At 41.7% G+C, this 25,986-nt stretch overlaps 1 protein-coding gene across 1 annotated transcript in view; it reads left to right on the top strand.

Annotated features, from left to right (window-relative positions):
* Positions 1-25,986, top strand: part of txnrd3 (thioredoxin reductase 3) — a 51,568-nt gene that overhangs the window by 17,266 nt on the left and 8,316 nt on the right. The window contains exons 8-14 of the mRNA XM_067998376.1: positions 4,332-4,447; positions 5,707-5,932; positions 7,981-8,073; positions 14,083-14,159; positions 21,196-21,352; positions 21,934-22,041; positions 25,352-25,447. Of these exons, the coding sequence (XP_067854477.1) occupies positions 4,332-4,447; positions 5,707-5,932; positions 7,981-8,073; positions 14,083-14,159; positions 21,196-21,352; positions 21,934-22,041; positions 25,352-25,447 (873 nt within the window). The remainder of the gene's footprint in view (positions 1-4,331; positions 4,448-5,706; positions 5,933-7,980; positions 8,074-14,082; positions 14,160-21,195; positions 21,353-21,933; positions 22,042-25,351; positions 25,448-25,986) is intronic.

The raw sequence follows: 25,986 nt of genomic DNA, 5'->3' as shown, positions 1-25,986 counted from the left end.
AAAGCATGAGGTAATTGGCAACAAAGTATAATGAAGATGTAATGAAGCAAATGTGTGCTTTGTGCACGCCTTTTGGTCTGGGAATTTTTTTTGGACACTGGGAGTAAGGGATATATGGGGATAGAGCAGAAAAGCCAATTGAAGTAGATCAGCCATGATCTTATTGAATGGCAGCTCAGGCTCGAGGGGCTGTTTGGCCTACTCCTGCTCCTATTTCTTATGTTACTTATATTCTTAACACTCATGGTTTATTTTGTCTTAGTGTATTGATGCCTCTGCCAGATGATTAGTTGGCTTTGGTGTTTCTCCACAGGAACCTCATTGTTGCAGTCATTGTAAAATGGTTCACTTTTTAAATGGATTCAGGGCAAGGAGAGAATAAGATGGGTGGGTGTGTTCTGAGGTTTTACAAAAGTGAACATAATCCAGATTGTGTTACAGCCTATAACCTGCTAACATCCTCTTTCTGCCTCTCCTCTTCAGCCTTGCTGTTTAAAATCTAGATATTCTAATGTTTTTGCAGCTTCTTGGTGTTGACCAGTGTCTCAAAAAAAAAACAGCTTAACTGGTTATTTCTCAGTTGTTTGTGGGACATTGCTATCTGTCATCTGGATGCTGCATTTGCCTGCATAAGTGACCACACTTCAGAGTGTGGATTGATTAGGGAAAGCCAGCACGGATTTGTTAAAGGCAAATAGTGTTTAACTTGAGTTTTGATGAGGTAACAGAGGGTAGATGAGGGCAGTGCAATTGATGAGTATGTGGAATTTCAAAAGGTGCTTGAGCTGCATGGTAGGCTTATCAAGATTGCAGCCCATGGAATAAAGGGGACAATAGCAACACGGATACAGACTTGACTAAGTGACAGGAAAGAGTAGTGGTGAATGGTTGTTTTTCGGACTGTAGGGAGGTGTGCAGTGGTGTTCCCCAGGGGTTCGGTGCTGGGACCACTGCTTTTCTTGATATATATTAATGACTTGGGTGTACAGGGCACAATTTCAAAATTTGCAGATGACACAAAACTTGGAAGGGTAGTAAACAGTGAGGAGGATAGTGATAGACTTCAAGAGGATATAGACAGGCTGGTGGCATGGGCAGACACTTGGCAGATGAAATTTAAAGCAGAAAAATGTGAAGTGATACATTTTGGTAGGAAGAATGAGAGGCAACATAAACTAGAGGGCACAACTCAAAGGGGTACAGGAACAGAGAACTGGAGGTATATGTGCACAAATCATTGAAGGTGATGGTGGGTTGAGAAAGCAGTTTTTTAAAAAAAGCATACGGGATCCTGGCCTTTGTAAATAAAGACAGAGTACAAAAGCAAGGAAGTTATGATTATCCTTTTTATAAAACGCTGGTTTGACCACAACTGGAGTGTTGTGTGCTGTTCTGGGCACTGCACTTCAGGAAAGGTGTGAAGACCTTGGAGGGTGCAGAAGAGATTTACTAGAATGATTCCAGGGATGAGGGACTTTAGTTACGTGGATAGACTGGAGAAGCTGGGGTTGTTCTCCTTGGAACAGACACAGTTGTGAGATTGGATAGAGGTAGTCAAAATCAGGACAGGTCTAGATAGAGAGAAATTGTTCCCTTTGGTGGAAGGGTCAAGAACCAGAGGACATAGATTTAAGGTGATTGACAAAAGAATCAAAGGTGACATGAGGAAAAACTTTTACACAGCGAGTGGTTAGGATCTGGAATGCACTGGCCGAGGGGGTGGTGGAGGCAGATTCAATCATGGCTTTCAAAAGGGAACTGGATAAGTACTCGAAAGGAAAAAATTTGCAGGGTTACGGGGAAAGGGCAGGGGAGTGGGACGAGCTGGATTGCTCTTGCACAGAGCTGCACGGACTTGAATGGCCGCCTTCAGTGCTGTAACCTTTCTATGATATCCATTAGCTGGCTGTACACTGCTTTGGGACATCCTGAGGACATAAAAGATACTTATCAATTACATTTCTTATCTGATTTTTAGAATTCGCCGCATTGCAAAATCTGTCTGGACTCCAACTCTGAGCAGCACCGCAATTAATCTGTAGCTTTAAGATAAAAGTTTGTGTTTTATAGTAATCGGGGTATTGGCAATGAAGTATAAAGAGGAAGGTGTAACGGGAAGCAAGTGTGTGCAATATGCATGACTTCAGATCTGGGAATTTTTTTGGACACTAAGGAAATCAAGCAAAATGGGGATAGGGCAGGAAAGAGGAGCTGAAGTAGAAGATCAGCCATGATCTTATTGAATCCGGAGCAGGCTCGAGGGACTGTGGCTATTCCTGCTCCTATTTCTTATGTTCTTAACGCCTCGATTTAAAAAAAAAAATTCTCATCCTTGTTTTCATATCTCCCCCGAGCCTCGCATCTCCCTATCTCTAAAATCCTACAGCCCTCTGCGATCTCTGCTCCTCCAATTCTAGCCTCTTTTGCGTCCCGACTTTAATCGCTGCATCATTGGCGGCTGTGCCTTCAACCGCCTAGGCCCCAAGCTCTGGAATTCCCTCCCTAAACTTCTCTGCATCTCTACCCCCTCCTTAAAACCTACCTCTTTGACCAAGCTTTTGGTCACCTGTCCCAATATCTCCTTTTGTGGCTGTCAAATTTTGTTTGATAATCGCTCCTGTGAAGTGCCTAGGGATGTTCTACTATGTTAAAGGTGCTTTATAAATGCAAGTTGTTTAATATGGGTAGTCTTGCTCTTATGACTTACCATTTCTGGAAAAGTGGTAATTTTTAATTTAGCTACCTTTCCTCTTTTGGGACAAGGGGTTGGGTAGAGCAGTTGGTTAGATCATGTATTGCATGACTACAAATCAAACTCTCGCTAACTTTAAAAAAAAATCTGACTAAATAGAAACGTATGGATTAATTAAGAATAACCAATATGAAGGTGGAGGGCATTTAGAATGAAATGACCACATTTGATTCTCCCTTCTGGGTCAGCTTATAGGCTTATTCAAAGTATTGGTCTGGAGATGCTGTGGGGAAAAATGGCACAAGCCAACATATTCTGAATCACAGAAGAAACAATTTTGTAGAAGCATGGAAGTCTATAGAACAGAAGGCTTATTTGGCTTAACTCTGGCTGTTTGCTAGAGCAAACCAGAACTAATCTTGCTGCTCTGCTGTCTCATAGCTTTGTGTGTTCCTCTGATGCACATACATAGCATTTTTCTCTTAAGGTGCCTCAACCACTCCCTGTTGGAGAATGGAATGCTTTGCAACAACCCTCTGTCTGCAAAGAAATTCCTCTAACATTTCTCATCAATTTAAAATTATAAAATAATACTAGGATAGTCCAAATCATCTGTAGATACAGAAGAAAAGTGGACACAATACTTACCCCTAGGGTACACCACTTCTGACCTTTTTCCAAACTTTGTTTCCTGTCCACCAACCAACTTTTTATCCGTTCTGCTACATTCTTTTTATACCATATGCCTGAAAGTTTCTATCAAGTTTCTTGTGCAACACCTTATCAAATGCCTTCTGAAAATCCATATGCAATAGACTCTGCATTCCCTTAATCCTCTTCAAAACTATTAAAGCAAGTAATGGTTGATTAACACCTTTTGTGTTGGCTATTCTTAAATAACCTGTACGTTTCTAATTGCTCACTAAATTCCCCTCATTTCTGACACTACGGTCACCTGTGACTACCGGTATTTTACCCTAATGGTGTACAGCTTGAAGTGCACTCCCTAAACACAACAGTCTATAATTGTACACTTCATCAGGACATTTCAACATTTCTGCTAGCATTAAGCTTTACTGAATTAAGTCCTAGTGACAGCACTGTAATGACTGGTTAGGGTGTTATTGGCATAGACTTGTATACAGTTCTCTAGTCACTCTTTTTTGGCTAGGGGATGGTGTGATTTTATGTAGTGAAGAGGACAAGAGAATAACAAGTAATGGCAGTAGATTAAATTTCAGGGTTTTGCAGGTTGGTAAAACATGGAATGAGTGGGCTTTCCTGATCCTGTTATGGTGCATGGGTATATTTTTTTCTGTTGGTATAAAAGTTGGCTTGAGTATATGGCAGGTTTGCCTGCTTTATACTTGCACCAATTTTACTAACTGAATGGAGAAAAATATACCCACTAGTAGCAGGATTTTGGCAGCATGCTGTAGGGGAATAGCATAGCTTGATTAAATTTTCTTTGTTCAGTTTGTCTTGATTTGTTTATAATGGGCTATATGCTCCATGATTTTTTTTCTCCACTGCCTTTCATTTGAGCTGCCTCTAGAATTTTTGTTGAGCAGAAATCCATGTTTTAAAGATTTTTTTTTTTCATCCTTCATCCTTTCACTTTTTCTCCTCCCACCCCCAGGCAACCAACAAGCGAGGCAAAGTGACCTATCACACAGGAGAAAAATTCATCATAGCGACAGGCGAAAGACCTCGTTATTTAAATATACCAGGCGATAAAGACTGTTGCATTACCAGGTATGCTTCCTTCCCCAACATAGAAAATAGGATCAAGAGTAGGCCCTTCGGGCCTGCTCTGCCATTCAAAATGATCATGGCTGATATCTAACTCGGTGCCCTGTTCCTGCTTTTTCCCATATTGCTTTAGCTTTAAGATCCACCCTTTTTACCTGTTTTTGGTACAACTGCGATGGCAGGGAGACGACCTGCTTCCGAGCTTGTCGCAGCACTCCTTCGAAAAGCTGATTACAGACAGGCGTGCCCTCAGGCTCCTGGAAAGCTTAGTGGGTAAACGCACCACTTGCTCTTATAGTGCCATAAAGATTAAAGTCCCAGGTTTGATCTTGGGTCTGTGCTGAGTTTGCTAACAGTGGTTTCCTGCCCCTGATTGCTATCCAGTGACTTGCTGGAAGTTTTGTCATGTGTGGACTGGATCTAGCTTGCCTGTGGTTCTGTCTCTGCTTTCTTGGCTCATATAAAACTTGGTCATGCTATTGGAAGACTACTGGCACCAATGGAATTAAGATAGAGATGGTCAGTACCTTCTGATGATGCAAGCAGGAAATAGAATTCCTTTTTTTTTAAAAAAAGCTGTAAGTGGGGGGGTGTTCTGAATCTGTTTCTCTACACCCCCCCCCCCCCACCAACTCCCAAACCTTTCTTTTCTCCTTCCTCCTCACTAGATGAGAGCTCAAGGTCTCATTGTGAAGTAAGGTTGTATCCAGAGCTGTGTTGTTTAATCCCCAGCTATGAGGGTGGAAGAACCTGTTACGCACAAATCTGTAATACTTGGGTTTCCAGCAGTATACTTCTCAGTCGGCTATATTTAAAGAAAAAAAACTTTAGTCTAAATCTTAAGACAAGGAACTGTAGAGCAGTTAAAACTATGTTCAGCAAAGGAAATGGTATCACCTGTATTAAAAACAAAAAGCTATTATAATGAAACTCATTAAAATAGTTTTCCCTCCAATGCCACATGGCCTCTCACTGGAGGGCAAATGCCTCCAGTGTTTCTGAAAGTGGCTGAGGCGAGTCTGTTTTCCTTTCTTCCCAAGGTTATAGATGTGTCCATTATCCTACTTGCTTTTGTTGTACCTTTTTATGCACTAGAGCGAAGTGCCTTTATGAAGACTACATTGAATACATGAACAGGTCACCAATCTAACCCACAAGTTTGAATTGTAACTGGAAGCGAGAAGGAAACTGGTATATTGCTCAGTTAGTAAAGCAATCCATTCTTGTGATGCTCATTTGCTTTTCTCATTTTGTTTCTGCAGTGATGATCTCTTCTCTCTGTCTTACTGCCCAGGGAAGACTTTGGTTGTGGGTGCTTCCTATGTTGCATTGGAGTGTGCAGGGTTCCTTGCTAGCCTGGGATTGGATGTTACTGTTATGGTGCGCTCCATTCTTCTGCGAGGATTTGACCAGGAAATGGCAGAGAAAGTAGGAGCACATATGGAAAATCATGGGGTGAAATTTCTGAAGAAATTTGTGCCGACCAAGGTAATGCAGCATGTTATCTGCATAATGGCTTTTAAATCTTGCCATACTTAAAATTATATAGGAGCAAGGGCGCTACCATAAATTGGGCAATATATAAACAGTTAGCCTTGAGTTTTTGTTTCCCTGTTTGATGGGGGATGGGGGGGGGGGTGGGTGGCAGTGGAGGAGAGAGAAGAGACAGCAAATAAGTTCACTGCAGCAAGCTATTCAGCAGTTAGTTGTTACTTGTATTGCTGTGGCTGGGACCCCTGTGTTCATCCATGGCATTATAAATACAGTGCCCAAATGCTACCCAGATCTCAATCCAGGTGTGAGATTAAAAGTATGTACTTCAAGCCTGCTAGTACTATTAATGTATCTAAAATGTTAGGTGTGATATTGTAAGTGTTTTGGGGTGAAATGGATGGAAGGAAAAGTAATGATGTGAAAAGGATATTGAGCACTAATGGTGTTTATAGCAGAGCTATGTGTTCTGTGCCAGTAAAGACTTTCTGTAAAGCTTAACCATCTTAAGTTGCTCTGAGGTTGGGGAATGTGCATATTTCTTGCAAGCCCATTGTAAAAGAAAATACTAGCATCTCCTGTGGCAATACTTATGGTAATTTGGAGGTTTTATAGGAGAGCTATTAGTATTACCAGAGACATTGTCTTATCAGCATTTGGGCAGTCTGGCTGTACTGTGATGGGGATCTCTGGATTCAACAGTATCTTGGGAGTGGTTTGGGTGGGGGGGCGGGGGTGGTCCCAGGAACAACCTTTGTTCAACCAAGTGCTTTTGGGGCCAAAGTCCTGGAGATACTGGGGAGGGTGGTCTGGTAGCACTAGGGTTGTTCTGTGATGTGGGATTTGGGAATGTAGCAGAGGTGGATGGGTGTGGGAGAAAGGTCTGGAGAGGGGCCTTGAGGTACAGCAGGACTAGGGAGGAGGTTTTGGAGCATCAGGTAGGGCAGAGTCTGGCAGTATTGGGAGTTGCTGGGATCTGGCAGTATTGGGGGAGGAAGGAGGAGAGAGCAGGATTTAAAAACTTGGGAGAGTGTGTGCTAGAGAATGGGACGTAAGCTGCCGTTGACCCCTTTTTAAACTTGGGTCCAACAACCCACAACCTCCAAACCACATGCCCTCCCGTTAGCCTCCTTCCTTGGCCATGTAGCCCTGTTGGACCCTTAATTATCTTTCTCTCTCTCACCCACCCCCTTTTCCCCATTGTCGTTTGTTCCTGTATATACTGCTGTAGATTTTCTGCTGCTTAAAATTAAAGGGCAGGAATTCATAGACTGAGGATGCACCATTTGTCTGTGCTCCTGGTGTGCATCAAGCATACAGAAGCATAACATTTTAGTGCACAGTTGGTGACTTTGCCCACTTATACAGTCTTTAAATTTCCAGAAAACATCAAATTATATCTCAGCTCAAGTTCATTTTTTTATTTGTTCATGGGATGTGGGCGTCGCTGGTGAGGCCGGCATTTATTGCCCATCCCTATTTGCCCTCTAAGGTGGTGGTGAGCCGCCGCCTTGAACTGCTGCAGTCTGTGTGGTGACTGTTCTCCCACAGTGCTGTTAGGGAGTTCCAGGATTTTGACCCAGTGACTATGAAGGAACGGCGATATATTTCCAAGTCAGGATGGTGTGTGACTTGGAGGGGAACGTGCAGGCGGTGTTGTTCCCATGTGCCTGCTGCTCTTGTCCTTCTAGGTGGTAGAGGTCGCGGGTTTGGGAGGTGCTGTCGAAGAAGCCTTGGCGAGTTGCTGCAGTGCATCTTGTGGATGGTACACACTGCAGCCACTGTGTGCCGGTGGTGAAGGGAGTGAATGTTTAGGGTGGTGGATGGGGTGCCAATTAAGCGGGCTGCTTTATCTTGGATGGTGTCGAGCTTCTTGAGTGTTGGAGCTGCACTCATCCAGGCAAGTGGAGAGTATTCCATCACACTCCTGACTTGTGCCTTGTAGATGGTGGAGAGGCTTTGTGGAGTCAGGAGGTCATGCAGTTTCCAAATTTTATATAACATTTCCTTAAGCCTCAAAGGTTGTTACCCAATTGCCTTTGTAGATTGAGCAGCTGGAGGCTGGAACCCCTGGAAGAATTAAAGTGATTGCACAATCCACACAAAGTACAGAGGTCATTGAAGGTGAATACAACACTGTGAGTATAATGCTTTTTGCTGCCCATCTATTTTGATAGGTAAGGTGTGTTGCAGAAACAAAATTACAAAATGATGGAACATGGAGAAACCTACCATTTAAAAATTGTATGGCAGACATTAAAACACCACCCCAACTTTTCTCATCAACATTGAAGGAATTGATTTTATGTAAATGCATTTTAGAAAGTATTTTTGTATTTTTTTTCTTGCAGTAATTTTATACTGGGTTCCATGGGCAAAAGCAGCCATCCAATACCTTTTTCTTTGTGAGCCTACACTGAAAGTCAGCAGGCTATCTGACTGGAAGGGCAACTGAGCTAAGACTAGTGCCAGGGTTAAGGACCTTTCCTCGTGGCTGGAAAAGAACTTGGAGCATGAGGGGGAGGATCCAGTTGTCGTGGTCCATGTAGGAACCAATGACATAGGTAGAACTAAGAATGGGGTTCTGCTGAGACAGTTTGAGGAGCTCGGTTCTAAATTAATAAGCAGAACTTCAAGGGTAATAATCTCTGGATTACTACCTGAGCCACGTGCAAATTGACATAGGGACAAACAGATCAGGGAGCTAAAGGCGTGGCTGAGTGGTGGGACTGGTTTCGATTTTCATAGGGCACCAGTACTGGGGAAAGAGCTGTTTTGTTGGGACGGGCTCCACTTAAACTGGGCTGGGACCAGCGTCCTGGTGAATGGAATAACAAAGGCTGCAGATAGGGCTTTAAACTAAAAAGGGGGGGGGAGGGGTCAAGTGAGGGGAAATTTAGAAATCTAATCAGGAAAGTCAAGGCAACAGAGCAGTGTAGTGATTTGGGTATAGATAAGCAGTGTGGGGCAGAGTATACCAGTAATAGTGCATCAGCAAATAATGTCAAAGCAGGTTAAAATGTCAAAATTAAAGGCTCTCTATCTGAGTGCACAGAGCATTTGTAACAAGATAGTTGCACAAGTAGAGATAAATGGATTTGATCTAATAGCCATTAGAGACATGGTTACAAAGTGTCCAAGGTTAGGAATTAAATATTCCAGGGTACATGAGTTTAGAAAAGACATGCAGAATGGAAAGGGAGGGGGTGTAGCCCTAATAATAAAGGATGACATAAGGACAGTGGTGAGAAAGGGTCTTGGCTCAGAAGATCAGGAAGTAGAATCAGTATGGGTGGAAATAAGAAATAACAAGGGGCAGAAAACATTTGTGGGAGTAGATTATAGGCCCCCTAATAGTAGCAGTACCATTGGACAGAGTATTAATCATGAAATAATAGGAGCTTGTAACAAAGGTAATGCAGTAGTCATTGGGGACTTTATTCTTCATAGACTAGGCAATTCAAATTGGCAAAAGTAGTTTGGAGGACAAGTTCATGGAATGCATTTGAGATTGGTTCCATGACATATTGCTCTAGGAAACCATCAGGGAACAGGCTATTTTGGATCTTGTATTATGTAAGAGACAGGGTTAATTAGTAATCTCACAGTAAAGGATCCTCTGGGGAAGAGTGATCATAATATGATAGAATTTCACATTGCGTTTGAGAGTGATGTACTTAAGTCAGAAACTAGTCTTAAACTTAAAGCCATTACAAGGTATAAGGGGCAAGTTGGCAAGGTAGATTGGGAAACCAAATTGAAGGGTGTGATGGTTGAAAAGCAGTGGTGAACATTTGAAGAAATAGTTCAATATTCTCAACAAATATACATTCCATTGAGAAATAAAAACTCCACAGGACAAGTACTAAAGAAGTTAAGGAGAGTATTAGATTGAAAGAAAAGGCCTATAATGTTGCCAAGAAGAGTAATAAGCCTGAGGATTGAGAGTTTTAGAAACCAGCCAAGGATGAAAGAGAAAATAGAATATGAAAGTAAACTATTAAGAAATATAAAAAGGATTGAGCTTCTAAAAGTGTGGCTTAAAAAGGGAGAGTAGCAAAATTAAATGTTTGTCCCTTAGAGGCTGAGACAGGAGAAATTATAATAGGGAATAAGGAAATGGCAGAGATGTTAAACATTTTGTATCTGTCTTTACAGAAGACACAAAGCACAGTGGAAATAGTGGGGATCCAAGGGGTAAATGAGAGTGAGGAACTTCTAGTAATTAATATCACTAGAGGAAAAAGTACTGGAGAAACTAATGGGACTAAAAGCTGATAAATTCCCTGGACCTGATGGCCTACATCCTAGGGTTCTAAAAGAGGTGGCTGCAGAGATATTGGATGTGATTTACCAAAATTCCCTAGATTCTAGAACGGTCCCAGTGGATTGGAAGGTAGCAAATGTAACCCTGCTATTCAAGAAAGGAGAGAAAAAACAGGGAACAGCCTGACATCAGTCGTCAGGAAAATACTGGAATCCATTATTGAGGAAATGGTAACAAGGGCACTTAGAAAATCATATGATTCTGCAGAGTCAACATGGTTTTATGAAAGGGAAATTGTGTTTCACAAATTTAGTTTTTTCAGGATGTAACTGCAGGGTAGATAAGGGGAAACCAGTGGATGTAGTATATTTGGGTTTTCAAAAGGCATTCGATAAGATAAAAGGTTGCTATGCAAAATAAGGGCTCATGGGGTTGAGGGTAATATATTAGCATGGATAGAGGATTGGTTAAAGGACAGAAAACAGTAGGAATAAACAGGTCATTCTCAGGTTGGCAGGCTGTAACTAGTGGGGTGCCGCAGGGATCGGTAGTTGGGCCTCAGCTATTTACAATCTATATTAATGACTTAGATGAAGGGACCAAGTGTAATGTATCCAAGTTTGCTGACGATACAAAGCTAGGTGGGAAAGTAAGCTGTGAGGAGGATGCAGAGTCTGCAAAGGGATATACAGGTTAAGTGAGTAGGAAAGAAGGTGGCAGATGGATTATAATGTGGAGAAATGTGAGGTTATTCACTTTAGTAGGAAGAATATAAAAACAATATTTAAATGGTGAGAAACGATTGAGTGTTGAAGTTCAGGGAGACTTGGGTGCCCTCGTACAAGAAACACAAAATTAGCATGCAGGTACAGCAAGCAAATGGAATGTTGGCCTTGCAAGGGGATCAGAGTACAAAAGTAAGGAAGTCTTACTTTTGTACAGGGCTTTGGTGAGACCTCACCTAGTTCTGTGTACAGTTGTGGCCTCCTTATCTAAGGAAGGATATACTTGCCTTTAGAAGCAGTGCAGCAAAGGTTCTCTAGATTAATTCCTGGATTGAGTATTCTTAATGAATACTTTGCATCTGTCTTCACAAAGGAGAGGGATGATGCAGGGATTGAAGTTGAGGAAGAGTGTGAAATATTGGATGGGATAAACATAGCGAGAGGAAGTATTAAGGGGATTAGCATCTAAAAGTGGATAAATCACGAGGGCCAGATGAAATTTATCCCAGGCTGTTAAAAGAAACCAGGGAGGAAATAGAGGCTTTAACAATCATTTTCCAAACTTCACTGGATACAGGCGTAGTGCCGGAGGATTGGAGGACTGCTAACGTTGTACCATTGTTTAAAAAGGGAGCGAAGGATAGACTGAGTAATTACAGGCCAGTCAGCCTAACCTCAGTGGTGGGCAAAATATTGGAATCAATTCTGAGGAATAGGGTAAACTGTCACTTAGGCACGGACTAATCAAGGACAGTCAGTACGGATTTGTTAAGGGGCGGTCGTGTCTGACTAACTTAATTGAATTTTATGAGGAGGTGACGAGGGTAGGACAATTGATGTAGGCTACATGGATTTTAGCAAGGCTTTTGACAAGGTCCCACATGGATCCCATGGGCCTTTACTTTTTTGACCAATCTGCAAGGGAATGTGGCAATATTTGGATCCAAAATTGGCGCTGGCAGGAAGCAAAGGGTAATGGTCGACAGATGCTTTTTGCGACTGGAAGGCTGTTTCCAGTGGGATGCCACAGGGCTCTACTAGGTCCTTTGCTTTTTGTGGAGTACATTAACGATTTGGACTTAAACGTAGGGGGCATGATTGAAGAAATTTGCACATGACACAAAGATAGGCCGTATGGTTGATAGGAAAGCTGTAGACTGCAGGAAGATAGCAATGGACTAGTCAGATGGGCAGAAAAGTGGCAAATGGAGTTCAATCCAGAGAAGTGAGGTAATGCATTTGGGGAGAGCAAACAAGGCAAGGAAATACACAATAAATGGGAGGATACTGAGGTGTAGAGGAAGTGAGGGACCTTGCAGTGCATGTCCACAGATCCCTGAAGGTAGCAGGACAGGTAGATAGGGTGGTTAAGAAAGCATATGGAATGATTTTTTTTATTAGCCAAGGCATAGAATATAAAAGCAGGGATGTTGTGCTGAACTGCATAAAACACTAGTTAGGCCGCAGCTTGAGTACTGCGCACAGTTCTGGTCGCCACATTACAGGAAGGATGTAATTGCACTAGAGGGTGCAGAGGAGATTTACGAGGATGTTGCCAGGACTGGAGAATTTTAGCTATGATGACAGATTGGATAGGCTGGGGTTGTTTTCCTTGAACAGAGGAGGCTGAGGGGTGATTTGATTGGATAGGAATGACCTATTTCCCTTGGCAGAGGGGTTAATAACCAGGGGGTGTAAATTTGAAGTCCTTGGTAGAAGGATTAGAGTGGAAATGAGGAAAACATTTTTCACCCAGAGTGGGTGGGGTGGGGTCTGGAACTTGCTGCCTGAGAGGGTGGTAAATAAACCCTCAACTCATTTAAAAAAAAAAAAAAAAAATCTGGATGTGCACCTGAAGAACCGTGACCTGCAGGGCTATGTACCGAATGCAGGAAAGTGGGATTAGGCTGGGTGGCTCGTTTCTCAGCTGGTGCGGACATGGGCCGAATGGCAGCCTCCTGTGCTGTAAATTTTCTAGGATTCTGAGTTGTCCGAATGAGGCAAGGTTGAGTAGAATGGGCCTATACTCTCGAGTTTAGAAGAATGAGAGGTGATCTCATTGAAGATATAAGATTGAGGGGGCTCGACAGGGTAGATGCTGAGAGTTTGTTTCCCATGGCTGGAGAGTCTAGAACTAGGGGGCATAGTCTCAGCTTAAGGGGTTTGCCATTTAAGACTGAGATGAGGAAGAATTTTTTCACTGAGGATTATGAATCTTTGGAATTCTCTACCCCAGAGGGCTGTGGCTGCTGAGTTGTTGAATATGTTCAAGGCTGAGTTAGACTTCTGGACCATAGGGGAATCAAGGGATAGGGGAATTGGGCAGGAAAGTGGAGTTGGGGTTGAAGATCAGCCATGATCTTATTCAGTGATGGAGCTGGCTCAAGGGGGCATGTGGCCTATTCCTGGTCTTCATCTGACTCACACTTTGGATAGCAGTGGGGAAAAGTAAATTTTACTTGCCACAGTTCAGTATGCGGAGTCCAATTATGCATAATTGGACTCTGATTGGGATTAGTTAACTCCAAATTGACCAGTGATCAAACTAGGAGGAAAATATGATATAGCAGGAGATAGGGATTCAGCTCATCATTTTGCTATCCATTTAAATAACACAAGCTGCAATTATGCTGCTTAAACAGCACGTGTGTAAAGTTTATCTAAAGTGCAAAAGTAGACTAATTTGAAGCCATTTAATTGCATATATAAAGTGGGGAAAGGGTTGATACTTAAGATTAAACTGTTCCTGTAGTGCAGATGTTTTTTCAAAAACTGTTGCTTATCTAGCTGTAGGCCTACAGATAGGGTTTTAATTGCAACTCCACTGCAGTTACATGAATAACCATGGTAATTTGTTACTTTTCATAATCTGAGTCCTTATAATTAAATAGGGGAGAAGGTGGGGTGTGGTAGCTAAGGGACAAGGGGTTAAATATCAATTACTGTATATTTTAAATAAAACATTTGCAACTGTACTTAAACTTTGTATGTAAAGCAGTTTTGTTTCACAAGATTGGAAACGTGCCCTAGTATATAAGGGAATCTGATTTCATGGTAAGTTCTTAGCGAACAGAGGGAAGTTCCATTTTTCTAAACTGCTGGAACCGTACCTTTTTTAATAATTAACAGAAAACTCAACACTATTTTTCCTCTAGGTATTAATCGCTGTGGGACGTGATGCTTGTACCAAATACATTGGCCTAGACAAAGTTGGTGTTCTTCTCAATGAAAAGTAAGTTGTGTGTTTTTTAAATTAAAACTTCCAGAAGAATGCTTGAAATGTCAACTTGAGTCTAGTCTAAATTCCAAGAAGTCCTTTTGTATAGCCTGATGTACTGGATTACTAGGTGGCAATGGGTATGAGTTGGATTTTCTCCTTACTGTGTCCTGTTGATTTCTTGATCTTTTCCCACATAGCTGTGGGAAAGTTTTAATGCATTTCAGAAGTTTGCAACAACTTGCATTTGTATACACCTTTTTTAATGTAGTAAAATGTCCCAAGTTGCAAGTGAGTTTTTTTAGCAAGGTTGATGTTGATGCCAACAAGCAGCTGGCTCAGGAGCATGCTGGATACCTGGGAGTAGGTTGCTGATACCCTTGGCTACAGGTGCTATGTGGCTGAAGAGACTGGGCAGGGAGAAAAGTTAAACCAAAATTGATACCCTCCCAGAACTGGATGGTGAGATGGGGTAGATGCCTCTTTGATGTGGTTCAAATCTAAGCCAAGCTGATGGGGGGCTAAAGTCTTCTGGCTCCTCTGGTTATAAGAACTCTACTTGAAATGTTTGGGCATTCTCAGACTAATGGGCATGATTCTATGACAAAATTGCCTCTAATTTGGCACAAATTGACCACTCAAGATGGCAGGTGGGGTAAGCAGATAAATGTCACACTTGTATTCTAGAGGGTGTTATTAATGGAGATTGAGGCTCATTGTTGCAACAGAATAGAGGTAGCTTTAATTTGCATCTTTGTGCTATATCTATATGCTTTAGATGTACTCAAGAAGGAGATGGATATATTTCTTCCTGCTTTTTCCCCATATCCCTTTAGCATTAACAGGGTACTGAGTTAGATGGTCAGCCATGATCTTTTTGAATGGTGGAGCAGCCCACTCTTGCTTCTATTTTCTATATCTGATTTAGAAGTGCTTAATGGTGACAGAGTACTAGAAAACACTTTCCATTTTAGAGACTAACTTCCCTCATAAATTACAAAAATTCTCAATTTGATACCTTCTAAAAATAATGCATTTTAACTTGAGATATTCCTAGTCCACAGATTATTGGTGTGGTTGATGGGGGTTCTGTTTCTCTGCAGGCATTAGGCCATGGAGTCCGTCCAATTTTATGGCAGCAAACAATTGCCGTTTCCTTTTAAACCAGTCAAGTGTCAGACTACAGTGCAAGCAAATATTCATTCAATTCAAAGATCACATGAAAGACTCTCATTTATATAGAGACTGTAACTTAGCTGGGTTCTGTGAAGGTCATCCTGGTGATGAATATAGTATCCCCTCCGTGCTGCCTGTAAGGGGTCTGCATGAAATAGTATTTTGGGAGATCTAATTGCAACATTTGCTAAGCACAGGTCCACAATACAGATTGCTCAATTGGACACAATTTGACAATCGATGGGCTGCAAGGTGTTTGCTGTTTGGGTCTTGTGTGAATAATGGCCACTTGAGTGAAGTACTGGATGATGCCTGGTGCCATTGCAACCGTACTCCAGTAAGGAGCTGGCCTCACCTTTCTGGAGGAGAGAAAATTGATGTAGAATTATTGGACTATACAGGAGTTGGGTGAAAGAGCTAAATTTCAAATGCAAAAAAGTACCACCATAGCTGCTTAATTCATATTCTGTCTAATGTAAATTTGCTTGTGTGGCTGGAACAAAATTGGCACTGCACAAACATGGACCACGGAATGTCTTCAAAACTTCAGTTCCGTGCTGCAGGGTTTCCAGGCAACGGATGTCATACTGCCTCTGCAGCACCTCTATATTGATCCTGCGCCTCTTTGGGTTACTACGTGCATGTACTTCCAGTCTGTAGCAGAATAAGAGTCTGGATTTGAAGCAAAGTCTATGTTTATGCAGGATTTTGGTTCCTTATCTCATTGTAAGCAAACAGAAGCCAGTTTGCAAACAACAGTCACCTGTTTTAAAAGTAATTGGATTTTTTAAGATGTTCTTTGTAAATATAAATCTGTGCAGGTTTTTCTCCATTGATTTATCAGAATACAGCTCTGGGTCTGAATTCTAAACTGATAGTGTGTATATATTAAGTGGTATTGCTGATTTTATAATTTAGACCTAAAGTAATGTGATTATATAATCAAATACACAATTTGGAATCTGCTGTCCCTTTACTGTGATGGGGAAACAATAGCAACTTTTTTCAGGGTGGAGATTTCTACTTTATCATAGTACTTTAACCTTCCAGCATTCAAATGCCCTCACAAAGGAATCTTGAGAAATTCTCATTCCCAATAAAATGGAGATAGGAGTAGAATTACTGGATTATTAAAAATTGACATATTTTGGATAATCTGCTCTCCCTCTATCTTTCCTCTTTCCTGCCCTACCAGGTGATGTAAATTCACTTGTATAGCAGCTTTCACATTAAAACCAAGAATTTAATAGAGACTTTTGCATCCTCAAGATGTAAGTGCTTTGCAACCAGTTAATTTGTGCTGAAAAATGTGACAGCCAATTTGTGCACAGCAAGGTCCCGTAAACAACAAATGAGATGAAAAACTATTTAATCTGTTAGTGTTTCAGGGAGGGATGTTGGCTGTGACACCAGAAGAATTCCATGCTTATCAAATGCCATGGTTATTTTCTTTAAAAAACAATTAAATTCATCTAAACAGACAGGCAGAATCTCTGTTTAATCTCATCCAAAAGATGGCCCCGACACTGCAGTACTGAGGAAGTGCTGGCCTAGATTGTACTAGAGTCCTGGAGTGGGGATTGAACCCACAATCTTCTGACTCACTGCTACCAACTGAACCAAGCTGACAATTTTTGAAGTGCAGTGACTGTACCATTAATTTGTGTGAAGTACAGTTAATGGACTCAGGCAGTCCTCCAATTCTTTGCCTAAATGATTGTTATTTGCTTATCAGTGATTTGCGGGATGACTGAGGAGAAAGGGAGAGATTATAGGGGAATTGATCTTGTCCTTCCCTGTGTTCGAGTGAGGATAACAATGGGAGCTGGAAACTTCTCCCTCTAGATGGAGACACTGCTATTTAATTATGGTTTCCACCCCCTACATCCGGCTTTGCTGCTACAGCTGTAATTTAGCTGATTTTTTTGTATCTAGTTTTTCTTTTGAGAATTGGAAATGCAAATGCTCACCCCTGCATCTAGTGAACCAGATCCAATTCTAATGTCTTAAGGTTTCAGTAAAGCTTTATGGCAGTTGTGAAATTTTCACAACAGGATTTCTCATGTTTTCTTTCCCCATCCCACCAACCCCCACTGGGATTTGTCATACTACAGTTACATGTTATATCATAGAAGTCTTCCAATTAATGGTGGATCGGTGAAATATAAAATGCCAAAGTAAACGGGAATAATTCCTGCCAAAAAAAGTAAAAATTGTGTGACTGAAAACTCCATGACTAAGATCTGGATTTCACTGTAGATAAATTCCCTGCTTTTTTTGGCAAGTGGAGGAAGGAATGAGTTGGCAATTTTTAACTTGACTGCAATCCAACACGTATTAGGGAACGCCCACTGTAAAGCTGAAGTCAGTTGCATGTGAAACTTGCACTTGGAGACCAGTGTGTCTCCTGTGGTGTCTGGTGGCTCTATGTAACGAGCTACTCCTGAAACTGCTTGACATTCCACATGAGTCTAACCACCTCCCCATGACATTCAACTGCATTACCATCGCCGAATCCCCCACAATCAACATCCTGGGGGTCACCATTGACTAGAAACTTAACTGGACCAGCCATATAAATACTGTGGCTACAAGAGCAGGCCAGAGGCTGGGTATTCTGCAGCAAGTGACTCACCTCCTGACTCCCCAAAGCCTTTCCACCATCTACAAGGCACAAGTCAGGAGTGGATGGAATACTCTCCACTTGCTTGGATGAGTGCAGCTCCAACAACACTCGAAGCTCTACACCATTCAGGACAAAGCAGCCCACTTGATTGGCACCCCATCTAGCACCCTAAACATTCACTCCCTTCACCGGCGCACAGTGGCTGCAGTATGTACCATCCACAGGATTCACTGCAGCAACTCGCCAAAGCTTCTTCGACAGCTCCTCCCAAACCCGCGACCTCTACCACCTAGAAGGACAAGAGCAGCAGGTACATGGGAACAACACCACCTGAACGTTCCCCTCCAAATCACACCATCCCGACTTGGAAATATATCACCGTTTCTTCATTGTCGCTGGGTCAAAATCCTGGAACTCCCTTCCTGACAGCACTGTGGGAGAACCTTCACCACACGGACTGCAGTGGCTCACCACCACCTTCTCGAGGGCAATTAGGGATGGGCAATAAATGCTGGCCTCGCCAGCGGCGCCCACATCCCATGAACGAATAAAAAATAATACTGCTGATAGCTTTCAGCTTCTGTCAAGTGTACATATTCTAGCTGCTGCTTACAGTTGCTTAATCACTGCTGAAATCCCAATTACAACTCTGATCTTACTGGAGGCATATGAAGTTTTCATGTAACTTATTTCAATTTTTACTCACTAGGGAAAATGCCTAGCAGTGCAACTTTGCATTTAGTCTCCCTAATATGGGTTATACCATATTGTATTTCATTCCAGTTTAATATAGTGCTGGTGGTTATAGACCTGTTACTGACTGTTGAATTGAGAATAGTGCTTAACATTAAAAGTTTGATAACGCTCCTGTGAAGTACCTAGGGACAGTTTATTACATTAACGGTGTTATATAAATGCAAGTTGTTGGTTTAAATGGAGTTTGTTTTTCTGATCTATTGCTGCTAGAACATGAACCCTAGTGACAATGCTGCAATAATATTTTCTTCTGCACCAAGTCCATATCTGTTTTATTATCTGGTAGCCTAACCAGTGGGGCAGTGTAGCATCCATATGAATTAATGTGCAACTTCAGTATTACACAGACAGTAACTGACAGTGAAGGCATCTTTTTGCTTGAGTTATGTTTCTTACTGACTTCAACTAGCAAAAACAGTTGGTAAGACCAATTTTCTGTGTCAAGCAGCTAGTTCTGGTTCATTGAAACCAAACTTCTTTGACTTTGCAGCAATGCACAAACCTCTGCACTATTCCAGTTACTGGAGGACTGGACATTTATTAATTTCCTTTTTTGACATGACCTTTTCTCATCCTCAATTGCCTGAGAGGATTGAACTGTGCACGTTATCAGTGCCACAATTTCACCTAATGTGAAACCTGCAGAGGGCCTGGGACTCTGACGCAGAGTCCGTTCACTGCCGCAATATGACTTTTACATCATGACAAAAACACCCTTCCACTCTGAACCAGCTTGACACATTTGGCCTGGTGTTCTTATGGCCAAGCACAAGAGCTGTGATTGGGTTTAGAGGTTACCTGGATAAGATAAGCACACCATTTGAATAGCTTTTATGAAGTAATAAATGAAGCAGTGGCTTCTAATTTCAGCCGTCCCTAGAAAGGTGCAGTTCCTCATTGAGGTAGATGTCTTTTTAAATTTTTTCACTGAAGAAAAGTACACGCTACAAGGGGGTGAATGGAGACTTCAGAAATTGCCAGTTGTGTGCATGAATGTGCCCTTACTGAATTTTTGTTTCAAGGGACCCATTTTTGGTGGGAGAGGTGAGGGCAGAAGGAAAAATGCAGGAAGAAAGTTTGTGTCCATGCACATGTTATGAGATTGACCTATGAAAATAGTTTGACTTCTCAGCGTAAAAGTAGTTCCATCATTTTCACCTTTTCTAATATCTGCCATATGGACATCTGTGTGTAATACTTCTACAGTAAAAAGTAAGCTTGTGGATTCATGAGTGCCTGGAGCTAAGAAATTTTAAACTGGTATGCTAGGTTGTTGTACCTGTTGGGAGTGATGTGGTTTGTGTGGGGAGATGTTTTATGGTTTGCTTTATGCCTGTGGTATTTATTTTAGTATAAAATTGGCTGATTTTATAACATACCTAATGCAAATAAAGGTGTATTTTAAGTGCTGCTTATAGATGGGGAATAAAAACACAAATAAGTTCAGATAATTTAGTGAGGTGCCAATACCGGCATGACTGACCATTGTATTAATTAGCATATTGGCTGTAATTTGTAACACCAAATCAGTGTGAATTTTCTGGGGAGGGCTCAAATTTGGAGTGTAGCTTATGTCAGTGCAGTAAATATTCCATTTTGGATAGCGCAATGGTGTTTCATACTTCTGTAACATCTGTATGGAGTCACATTTTTAAAGTTGGCTAAACTAGACTGAATGAAACAGCACCATGTCTGGCCTGTAGGCTTCAAAACTTGTCGTGTGCGTGCGTGTCCCCCTCTTCAGTCGTAAAGTATTGATAACTGTTAGGACTGGACGTGCATGTAACGCCCTTGTGCAGTGATTACGCTGATATATGGGAGTGTGGCCAAGGACTGTACTCGTCAAATAGCAATGGACATGAATGTTTGGATTAGGGATGTTTTCTTTTGGTGGACGAACATGGTATTTTAACTTAGGATTTTAAAACATAGGATCTGTCTTGCCCTGTGAATGTGTTGTGCTTTTGCTGAAACATGGTCTGAAACCTTTGCCAAAGCTGCTAGGAGCATGAGATTTTTAACCTTCCCTTTAAACAGCTGTCTTAGCATCTTGTAATGTATTGTGGATGATTTGTTTGTGTAAATTGATTTACAAGCTAATTGTCCCCTTTCTCAATAGTTGAAATGGTCAATCTTAAAAAAAAAAAAGAGGTGGGGTCTAAATACTAATTTAGACTGTTGTAAACAATTTTACAACACCAAGTTATAGTCCAACAATTTTATTTGAAATTCACAAGCTTTCGGAGGCTTCCTCCTTCCTCACGAATGTTCCACAACATTCACCTGAGGAAGGAGGAAGCCTCCGAAAGCTTGTGAATTTCAAATAAAATTGTTGGACTATAACTTGGTGTTGTAAAATTGTTTACAATTGTCAACCCCAGTCCATCACCGGCATCTCCACATCATAATTTAGACTGGTTATCAAATATCAAAGTTGGATTAGCTTAAAGCAGTGTTTTGTTGCAATGAATTTACTTTTACATGCATTCTTAGAAATGGGAAAATCTCAGTGGATGATCAAGAAAGGACCAATATACCGTACATCTATGCTATAGGCGATGTCATTGATGGCAAGCTGCAGCTCACTCCTGTTGCTATTCATGCTGGGAAGTTGCTAGCACGCAGACTGTATGGAGGTGCTACTCTGAAGGTAAGATGACCTGTTATCTGTACTATGGCTGAACTGTCATTGCAAAATCTGCATGTCTTGTGTGGCTGCCCCAACAGCTTATTTGGTAACAAGATCCTGGGTTCAGTTTCTGGCCTCCTGAGTGACCTGGCCTCAGCAGGAGCAGTGGTAAGAGCCTTTGTCTACCTTGGATTGAAGAGGAAGATGATCAGTCACTGTTCCTGCTCCTGACATGTTATCTGGTGTGCCCTGTTGTGAAGTGCTCATGTTTGGACCTTGGGTGAGGAAGACGATCAGGCTCTGCTCAGATAACCTGCTGTTGCTCTGCCCTAGCGTGCTCAGAATGGCTATGGGAGAGGCACCTGTGGGTCTGTAGCCCATGAGCCAGTGCCTATGGCGAAGGGGTGTGAATTACCCCAGATGTAGCCACTTTTTGTTTTACATAAACCTTTTTGTCATTTTATATGTATTTCCCTTGGTATCAAGATATAAACCAGTAGGAATGTAACTTGCAACATTGGCCTTCAACACAGTAAGTTTAAAATAAAACTGCATAGTGACAAGTACTGCAGCCCTTTGATTTCAAACAATTTCTTTTTCAGTGTGACTACGTCAATGTATGCACAACCGTCTTTACCCCTTTGGAGTATGGATGTTGCGGACTGTCTGAGGAAAATGCGATAGCACTTTATGGCGAAGAGCATATAGAGGTAAGACCTGATACTGTCTTGAGTTAAATGGAGACCTTGTATCTGTTTTTGTCTCAAACTCCCTTGTGTGGCAAGCTGAATGGGTTTCTTACTCCCATAGGGCTGTTGCTATTGAAGAGACACTTATGTTCATTTTATAAAAACTGACCAGACATGGAATTAAGAGCAGGAGTAGGCCATTCATCCCTCTCGAGCCTGCTCTGCCATTTGATAAGATCATGGCTGATCTGATTGTGACCTCAACCTTACTTTCCCGTCTACCTACTATAACCTTTGACTCCCTTGTTAATCAGGAATCTATCTAACTCTGCCTTAAAAATATTGAATGACCCTGCCTCCACCGCTTTTGGGGGAAGGGAGTTCCACAGACTCCACCCTCCTGAGAGAAAAAAATTTCTCCATCTCCATTTTAGATGCCATTGGCTATTGTGTTTGCTCCTTGGTGTGATCATTGAGATTTGAACTTGCTTAGTTGTTTAATTGATCTTCATTTCTGTATTCAAACAGTACAGCTTGGCCTACTTACAACTTTGGTACCTCATGCTACCTGGACCAGTGCTGGCATTTTAACTGCTTATAAAAGCAGGTGGTCACTGGTGAAGGAATAATCATTCTCATTCTGGGTTTTTGAGCAAAGTATTGGACATAAAAAGGCTAAATAGAATAGAGCACCTATTTTGCACTTGTAGTAAATGTCAATTGCTGCTGGGAGTACCAAAGCAAGATGAAAACTCAGAAGGAGCTGGGTATCTTAGACCTCTCCCAAGCTACCATTTAATTGAAACTATGGATAAAATGTTTAACCTAAACTTGTCTTCAGTTGGTCGAATCCTGGAAATGGAGCTTAAAAGTTCAATCGACCAGTGATGTAAATGTGACCAGTGGATAGATTGTAATCTAAAACTTGCCTTGTGCTCCTGTACAGAAAGCTTCTAGAGCAATGTCTCCTGCATATGATGTGGCATTTGGTCCTAGGCTTTGTCAATGCTGCTGTGACAGTGTGCTTTAAAGGGTGTGCAAGAACCAACAGGGATGAGTTTCTTTCCTCTCCCACGCTTCCCATGTAGGCTGGGATTGGGGACTTGTGGGATCAGTGGTGCAAAGCTACTCTTCATTTTTGTTTTGGTCTTTGTTATTGCTGCTGTACTTTTAAACAAATGTCTAGTTAATTACTCTGAGCTTCTATTATGCTGGTTACCCAATTTTTTAAAAAACAGAACATTGTTTTGGGAGGCCTGTATGGGGGAATCAAATACATAATGCCCATTCAATGTATCTCTGGTCCTGCTAGGCAAAGGTTCCTTCTGATTGTTCAGTGACTCCTACTGAGGTGCGTGTGCCCCAGTGGTTGAATAGCCTGCTAGGTTTTGCTGTCTAGACTTGCATGAGAAATGCTCTGTTGGGTAGGATACAGGAGAAGAGGAAAGCAATGTTTGTTTGGGGGGAAAAAGAGGAGGAGAAGGAAGAGAACTGATGTTCCCTATTGCATGTTTTGAGCTCTAATATGGTGCTGACTAGAATTTGTTCTGTTGACCTCCATGACTTCAGTGTTATGAACTTTAAATGCTGCAGTTTCTGGTGAGAAGGAATTAAAATGTAAATAGATCCTTTCCCTTGTATGTGGGCTGACAGTCACCAAGCATGAGGGTTATTGTGGGAAAGGGAAGTAACAGTGTAAAGTTTACTCTTGGAGTTACATCTGGCACCCATCAAGATATATGACACCTTTTTAATGACTGCCTTATATCTTGCTGTGCTTGGATTTCCTTTACTCTGCTCCTTAAAGGCTCATTTTAAATAGTTGGCTAATGCTAATTAGTCTGGTCTGTACAGAGTATGACTGTGTTCAGTGTTGCAATGGGTGGGGAAATTCTTGGCAGTAGTGTGTATTTGGTAACTCTTCAGTACTGCATACTTTTTTTTGGCTGCCCTGCTGAGGTCTTTCTCAGAGCCTGACTGGGGGGGGGGGCAGAAGAGGACCTGAACATGGACCTTTACTGCTTTAAAAGCAGCTTCTGAAAAGGGGGAGGGGCAAGTCGGTAAATGGCTTTTAGTTTCAGCTTGTCTACCCTCATATGGCTGAAGCCAAGTATGTAAAATGTGATGCAAAGCTGCATGTTGCTATTCTAGCTCGGAAGGTTGCTGGAACTCTAGTACTGTGGTAGCTCACTTCCTCCAGTTCCTGCATGCAAGGACATGAGTGGTACCAAGCCTTCCATAACCTATAAGTGCTCATTCTTATCTGCTGAACACTGTTTTGAAGAGGGGTAGGGGGGGTGGTGGGTTTAGGTGGGTGAAGGAACTGTGATGACTCTTAAGGATTTGGTTTGTTTATTTTTTCTCCTGCCTTTTCTACTGAAAAATAATGGTAGAAAGTTTAATGACTTCTTTGGATTCATTTCATAAGGGTAGTTAGAGTTTAAAGTACTTTGTTTTCCCAAAGACTTCTCAAATGTCACAGCTTTTAGTAACCAAAAGAGCACTTGAACCTGAAGGTTGTGCTTGGCCCATGGGGCCTATGCTGGCCACAGAGGCTAATCTTCAATGAATTTGTGCATTTAATGAAATAGATTTTGGCAACAGATGGGTGATGTTCGAGGTGGAAGTAGACATTATGTTGGAGAGGATATGGGATAGCAGCTCAGCTCAGGGTCAAATAGGGCATCAAGGTTGCAAATAGTCTAGGTTAGCCTGAGTGGTTAGTGAGGTGGATTGAATTTGGTGGCAAGGGTATGGAGTTTGTGGCAGGGGCTGAAGACAATGGCTTCAGTCTTCCTAATGTTTTACTGGATGAAATTGCAGCTCATCTAAAATTGGATGTTAGACAAGTAGTCTGACAGTATGGAGCCAGTGGAAGGGTAGAGAGAAGTGGTGACGGGGTATGGTAGGTGTCATCAGCATAGGTGTGGAAGCTAACTCTGCCTGTAGATAATGTCAGAGAAACAGGAAAACTAACTGTTGTGGGTAATGCCAATACAAAAATTGCATTTTTACAATTTCTGACAAGCTTTGTCACAGTTCACTTTTGCCACAAGTTTTGTATAGTATCCTTCAACTTGGTGAGTAACATCATGGGCAATCCACTACTTCTCAAACAAATGAATGTTACTGTTGACAATGAAAAATTGATCAAATTTACTATTCATGTTGCTGAACTACCCACAAGAAGCTACCCATATTTTTGAAAATACTGCCAGAATGCTTCAACTTTTCATCTGCAATTTATGGAGAGAAAAAGTAAATCCATTTGCTCTGTTGGGTGTTGTTTTCTTCTATAAATTGTGCTGAATATCCATCTTGTGTATTTCAGGTGTATCACAGCATGTTCTGGCCACTGGAATGGACCATAACCGCGAGGGATAAGAATGGCTGCTATGCCAAGGTGATTTGTGTGAAGCTGGATGACGTAAGTTTTTTTTCTTTCGGTTGCCGAATTTTTGGGAATGTCGTTCTTGTATAGTATTTACTTTTGGGTGCTTGAAGTACTTCAGTTGCTCCTTCATCTCTGCTCAAATTGCATGAGTAGGTTCTGTAACTTTGATTTGGAGCAGAACTTCACAGGAGTGTTGCACCAAAAGTACAATTTTAGAATACAGATGTACAATTCTGTTACATGCATCTTACATGTGGTTACTGTGAGTAACAGTAATCATGTTCCTTTCCAACATTGTGCGCTTTTTATACCCTGAACTAACACTTAAAAGAACAGTAGCTGAGTAGACTGAATTATTCACGAGCACCAAATGATCAATCGCAAGTTTAGCTGAAGTTCCGATGTTGCAACCCATTGTCTGGAAACTGAAGGGTAAATACTGCCACGCCTGAATGGGTTCCCTTGTCTGTGCCATTCAGGCAAAGGAGGATTTCTCTACTCTAGTACAGCTATTTCCATCCTCAATTGTTTGATGTATTATCTAGTTATACACCCAAAAGTGACAAGTGGGA

This window comes from Heptranchias perlo, chromosome 17 (genome assembly GCF_035084215.1).
Source record: "Heptranchias perlo isolate sHepPer1 chromosome 17, sHepPer1.hap1, whole genome shotgun sequence".
In the NCBI taxonomy this organism is placed as follows: domain Eukaryota; kingdom Metazoa; phylum Chordata; class Chondrichthyes; order Hexanchiformes; family Hexanchidae; genus Heptranchias; species Heptranchias perlo.
This window is presented reverse-complemented; position numbering and strand designations above follow the sequence as displayed.